General features: G+C 35.0%; 2 protein-coding genes across 2 annotated transcripts; both read right to left on the reverse strand.

Annotated features, from left to right (window-relative positions):
* LOC106340757 (inactive protein RESTRICTED TEV MOVEMENT 2-like) lies at positions 1–1,090 on the reverse strand. The gene is made up of 2 exons (XM_013779601.1): positions 906–1,090; positions 1–807 (listed from the first exon to the last, which is right to left on the reverse strand). The coding sequence occupies exons 1-2, from the start codon at positions 1,015–1,017 to the stop codon at positions 209–211; spliced, it is 711 nt and encodes a 236-aa protein (XP_013635055.1). The 5' UTR covers positions 1,018–1,090; the 3' UTR covers positions 1–208.
* Positions 1,091–1,378: 288 nt separating this feature from the next.
* LOC106341985 (FBD-associated F-box protein At3g49020-like) lies at positions 1,379–3,510 on the reverse strand. Its single transcript, XM_013780752.1, is given in 7 exon segments — positions 1,379–1,686; positions 1,688–1,897; positions 1,987–2,121; positions 2,192–2,609; positions 2,611–2,810; positions 2,812–3,024; positions 3,176–3,510. Coding segments are annotated over 6 exon segments (1,257 nt in total). The 5' UTR covers positions 3,007–3,024; positions 3,176–3,510; the 3' UTR covers positions 1,379–1,587.
* Positions 3,511–6,440: the final 2,930 nt, after the last annotated feature.

The following is a 6,440-nucleotide window of genomic DNA, read 5'->3' on the forward strand; positions in this document are numbered from 1 at the left end:
CGAGTTGACTATAGTATCTGGCTTTTTTTTTATTTTTGGATAAAATTAACTGTATGACTTTGAATTTCTATTTCGTTTTTTTTTTTGACAAGGTGTTTGTTAGAATTTGGCAACTATTCAGAACAACGTTTCTTCCTTTGATGGTTGTTTATTAATTATGTTTTCTTATAATATTTTATCGTCCTTTGAGAAATCTGCAAAGAGGTTATTAAGAAGTAAACATATGACCAGCATAGAATCCAATCGACAGCAACAGAACTGCAGCCGCTGGAGCAACCACACCAACTGTGAGTTCTCTCTGATTATTCTTCATCATTCCCGCCATATATCCTCCAATATTCTCCTTGTACGCATTCATTTTACTTCTATAATCTTGCTTAACTCCATCACAAACGTTTCCGTTCTCTTCAGCTTTAAGAGCTTCTTGTTTCTCAGCCCGTTTCTTGTCTTCCTCTCTAGATGGCGTTGGCAATTGAGCTTTCTCAGCATGTTTCTCTAGTTCCGCTTCTTTCTCTCTTGTTGGCTTTGTTGGTTGAACCTTCTCGGTTTCCTTATGAACCAGGGGAGGTCTTGCTGCGGTTGTACCAATGGGAGAAGTTTGTTTCCCCGTTGGCTCTAGTCTAGGGAGCTTCACAACAAGACTTGTGCCTAAAAATATGGCAGCGATGGAGTCAACATTGATGTTTTCCGGAATAGGGAACTCCTTGCGGAGACGGATCCATCTGTTGGCTCCTGCATGACGTTCCCCCATCACGCTTACCTTCCTCGTTGAGGTTACTTGCACTTTAAGTTGCTCTTTCCTAAACCCTGTTATACCAAGAACCGATCAACACAATTCAAGAACCATGAGTAAAACAAAAACCACAATGAATGTAATACGAGAGATTGTTGATTAGTAATAATACCTGGAAGGTTAATTGTGAGAATTTCGAATCCCTGTTCACTTTTCCAGTTAAAGACTGGATCGAACTCATCGTAGATGCGGTTGGCAGTAGCATGATCAGCTTTTCTCTCCATTTTCTGAATTTTCTTGGTTTGTATTTGGATTTGGAATTAAGGATATTAATTTGGGTTATGTTGATAAGAGGGATCCAATCGATTTCTTTATGTACTAATGAACAAATGTATTTTTTCATAAGTTGTTTTCTTTGAGGTTAGGTTATTCCTTTACTTAGCCTAACTGTTATGGTCCCCTTCTATATTGTTCTTCCCCTTTTATATTCAAGTTTATTTTCCAATTCTCTAGAAAATAAACAAAAAGGTTGAGAAATGCGTTGCTTTATAGAGAACAAATAACAAGTTTTTCAGATTGGACAACCAAAGTTTTTCTATAAGATTATGCGTTTTTTTCCAAAGGATTCTCTCATTCCAATATAATGCAATGAATTTTGACATCAGCCTCAGTTCCATTTCCAAATTACCAAAAGCTTAAATAGATGTCACAACAGTCTTTACCAACAACCCAACAACGTTTAATCATCAAAATGCACCAGACTCTTACCACTTAACAATCCACTAGACTTTTTGAAAGATTCAAGAAGTTTGAGGATTTCCCATTTGCCAAAACAGCAGTAAACATTCTAGAGATCATTTGGATTCGAACAAAAGGTGACATGAGGTCGACCCTCTGGCCACACTAGCCAACTCGTTGAGCATCTCTCGCCTCTTTTCCAACTTTTCCAGCTGTTTCGGCCCCGACGCATGTTGGGTAGAAAGTTGCTTTCTTCAACTGTTTAGCATTCTTGAGGATGTAAGTGGCCACTTGTTTCTCATCTTCTCGTTGCCATCCGTATCTTGTCCACACCAATGTCTCCAGATGAAGCAACAGACATTTTGGTACACATTTCGGCTGAGTCCATTCCCAGCTCACTGGAGAACGTTCACGATAACGATATGACTGACAAAAGCGCAATTAATATGATATTAGATCATCATAATATATGAATAAAAAGAAGCTCTGGAAACAACTTGTGGTAAATTGCTAACACCAAAGAGCTTGAGGATTTGCAATTTAGGAGAGCTATCGAGCATGAAGGAAAGTAGATTCCACCCATTTATTTCATTTATATGCAGCTCCAAAGAGACCAGCTGATAGAAGATGCTACCAGTAGGACACTTAATCTGTGGATAGATGGTTAAGCATTAGTACAGAAAAAACAATGGCAGATACAAAAACGGTGTTAAATTTTACCTCTAAGGGTAAGTGAAAGGAAAGACATTTGGGTGAAGTTAGAGATGCAATGATGTTCTCATTGGCTATATGAGAAACATTTTTGATATTTGCTTCCACCAGCTCTGGCGCATTCTCAATTAGACAGAAGTCAATAAAACCGAGGCATTCGATGCTCAAGTACTTCAAAGATGGTGCATTAATCACATAGCCTCCATCATTTACATCTGTGCTACAATCCTCTTCTATGGTTAGCCTCTGCAGTGATGGCACTGCAATAGAGTAAGTCTCCACATTTGCATTGCTATATCGTTTCACAACCAAATCTTGAAGCCTAGGGCAGCCAGAAAAAAGGTTGCAAACAGATTCTTCATCTTTGAATTCCACGTAGTAAAGATGCAGCTTTCTAGGGGCATTGAAACAAACCCGAGAAGGGAAGCTTTAATACCTCGAGTGTATTGTTGTAGCTACACAATACACTTGGAAACTTTACTGTCTCTTGATCCTCACGGAAGAGATGCAACACCAATTCACGCACATGGCGTGAAAATGCAATTCCAATCAAGAAACCAATATCCGAACGACCTTTTGTATCTTCGATGTCCAAATGCAAACTTTCCAGAACTGGAGCTTTATGCAAAAATCAGCGACCTGTAAACAGCCTCTGAAGAGACATGTTCCATATCAAATTCAAACTCGAGCTTTGGCACCATCTTCCAAAGAGATCTCCACCGTTTGGACAAAACACTCGTTGCTATGACATCTTTTGTTGGAACATAAGACAATATATGCAGGAGCAAAGCTTCAGGCAACTCACTGATCCTATCCTCATTCATACCATAAGACAATATATGCTGTAACAAAAAAATAAAAATCAAATAACTAAAGATATATAGGTTTTAGGGTTGAAACAAATTAGGATTGGATCTTTACAGTTAATAAAACCAGAGAAATGGATTCCAACCAAAGCACATAAAAATGGATTGCAAACAGAGAGACATATACCGTTTTCGTTCCATTTCCGTGAACAGAAACAAACAATAATTCCTTCAGATTAAGATGCGCTCCGAACGCAAAGACAAACACATAACACAGCCTACACACGAATCTGGCTAAAGCTTAGAGATGTCGTCAATTGTGTTTAGTAGTAAAAGGATGAGCGAGCCGCAAGAGAAAAAGGAAAACAAACGGAGAAACAACAGTGAAAAAAGTAGAAAGAATCTGGAGACAAGGAAGACGAGAAGTCAAGTGAAAGAGGATACTGAAACCGACCGCTTTTCTTTTGGGTTTACAATCAAACCGAATCAAACGAAAAGCGAGGAACCAAACTGATTAACCTAATCCGGATCGGATTCGAGTATGCTGTTAGTGTTAAACCCTGGCCGTCTTTTGCATTGTATAATATTTAGTTAGTTACATAGTTAGTTAGTTAGTTACCTACGATTTGACGGACATAAATAATATTTTTTTTAAATAAAAAATCTAATGTAATATCTATTTTATGTTCTGACACGTGCAATATTTTTTAATTAAATTTAAATTTTATTTGTTATATATTTTCTAAATAATAAGATTTTATATATTTATTCATTTTTTATTTCTTTATTACTTTAAAAAATATAAGCATAACTTTTGTAATATTTTTATTAGAGCTTTTATCAACAACTACAATAAATAGTTAATGCATGCTTTAATATAATTTCTTACAGTCTGATTAAATTTATATGTTATGTAATATTGAACCTTTTTATTTTAAAAAGTCAATTTATTTATACTACATGATATTTACACCTATCAGTAATATATTCTAAAATGATATGTACATGATAACATACATGATATTTGCTAAAAGTTATATATATGTACATGACAATAATTGCTAAAAATCACTAAACATTTCATCGCTTTATATGGTTTGGAATAAATCACCATGTAGGTTATTTTAACGTTAAACATGCAATATTCTGAAATAAATAATTTAATAATTCTTATTGGAGAATTCATATATAATTATAAACAACTGTCACTGAAATAGTTAGGATACATTACAAAAATTTTGGCACTCCATATATATAGAGTCGATATTGCTTGTATTATTCATAAAAGTCAATCTCTTATGCATGTCTTTTCTTTGTAAAACTGAAAAATTGGATATTCATAAAAAAAAATTGGTTACATATTATTTATTATAAAAATTTATGGAATAAATAGTGTATACAAAGTTAATCTTACGACACTAAAAAGGCTTAATGCTCAATAGCCAAGGTGTCCACGTATTTAATTAAATCGACCACTCACAAAGATTTTAATTGGCCACGTCACAAGAGCTTTCTCCTTTTAAAACAAAAATTGGTCCTTCTTTTGGGCTGAGTTTACATTTTTAAACGTTCCAATTCAAGCCCAAGCTTACTTTAGTCCCGGAAGCGTTGGTTTTCATCTTCTCCGACTCTTCCACTTTGTCGTTACGCCGTTATGCCGTTACGGTAACCCACTCTTCAACAATCTGTTATGATCGTAAATCATTTTTAATGGTTTCTTTCCACACCAATCTGTTATGATCTTAAATAAAACGCTTCATCTGATCTTAGATGCTCAATTAGTGAGTACTCTAGGATCTGGTTTACATATGTTTGTTCTATATTTGGGTCTTGGTGTTGCTTTATTCACCATAAAACCAAATGATTTGCATGCGGGTAGATTTAAAAAGTTTTATAAATGTCACAATTCATTTGCAGAGAAGTCCTTCGTGGCTTGATAAACCTAGCATATTGCCACAGGGTCAGATAGAAACCATCCTTTGGGGTTTAGAACATCTTATGGAAAACTCCATCTTTACTGTATCTCAAGGGCAGCTGAAAATTCCATTTGCCCAACTTTTTACGGACAATTCAAACTTATTTGATGTTTGCTAACAAATCTTCTTCCTGTTTTTTCTTTATCTAGGTGGGAGCTAACTTACGGAGTGTAGATTTTGGAATAACTCTGACACATAGAGAAAAAACAATTTAGCAGCAAGAGATTGCTAATTGCTGCCTCTATGCAGCCAGTCTCTCTGCCCGAAAAATGGAAGAACTGGAGACATGTTTGGTGATGATAATAGATTCATTGCTAAACACGTAAATCAGATCAAAGGCTGTTTATTATCACACTTAGTCACTCACAATACCTCAACTTCTTCACAATTCTGATTCTTGATTCGGTACGTCTTATATGCGTCTTCTGAATAATTCAATGCTCCTTCCAGAGTTATAGTTGTCTCTTTTTGGAATATGAATAGATAATATCATAATCATAAATGTGATCCAATTAGGATCAACTAATTGTTGTCTTATTTAAGTTTTTTCGATTATTGTGGATTTGTAATGATTTTTACTGGATGGTGTTGTTTTGATAGATTGGATGAACTAATGAATAGGCATGAACACTTTCTTATCATGTGCTTACAGGAAGAAGGGACAGTGGGCGTTTAATGTTGGCGGTGTGGTTCTACCGTCACCGTCCACCTCAGTAGAGGAGTCATTGGCATATTTCAATTCCAATGGTCTTGACGTTTGGTACATGACTACTTTTCTAGGTAACTTATCATTTTCCCCTTTGGATCTTTCTCTAGCTTCTTTTACAAGTCTAGGCTCTCTATTCATTTAATTCAATAAAAGTTGTTCTGTATTTGATCCTCCTCAGATGCTCAGGTTCAAGCTAGATTCTTAAGCTTGCTATTGGCTACGAGAAGTATGTCAAGTCATCTTATTTGAAAAGGTGATTTTCTCTGGAATTAGTATGTTTATAGGTATATAATTTTTCAGTGAAATGACTCTTTTTTTGGGTCCAAATCATACATTGAAATTGGAAGAGCTTGGCATAAAACTTTTATGGTCGTTGCATCTTGAAGCTAACTTGGTTTCTCTAATCTAGAAAACCACACTACTCGATTTGACATAATCAGGCAGATGTACAATATATTTTATTGGTTTTTTGTCAGTTATTTCTTTTTAATTTCGGGTCATCTCTTATATAATCCATGATATATTGATTAACAACAAAATTGAGAAATTTGTGACATGTGCATTGCTAAGCCAAAGTTTTTTTATATAAACTTCTTATCTTACAAAAGAGCTTATTTTTTGTTGAAGATGTCAAGTGAACACCAAGGCCGTAGTTAATGTTATAATTTTCACCCTCGAAGCAAAAGTTATAATTTGTCACATTACTTTGTTTCTTTGTTTTAAACTATACCAAAAACTCAAGTATTACATTTCATATTTGCATTTTG

The sequence above is a fragment of the Brassica oleracea genome, chromosome C4, assembly GCF_000695525.1.
Source record: "Brassica oleracea var. oleracea cultivar TO1000 chromosome C4, BOL, whole genome shotgun sequence".
Taxonomy (NCBI): Eukaryota; Viridiplantae; Streptophyta; class Magnoliopsida; order Brassicales; family Brassicaceae; genus Brassica; species Brassica oleracea.

Excerpts from the sequence above, each read along its gene's own strand:
- LOC106340757 (XM_013779601.1), bottom strand. The coding sequence starts at position 1,017 with ATGGAGAGAAAAGCTGATCATGCTACTGCCAACCGCATCTACGATGAG. Across the intron at positions 808-905 it reads TCTCACAATTAACCTTCCAG|GGTTTAGGAAAGAGCAACTT; the intron begins GTATTATTACTA and ends TTGGTATAACAG.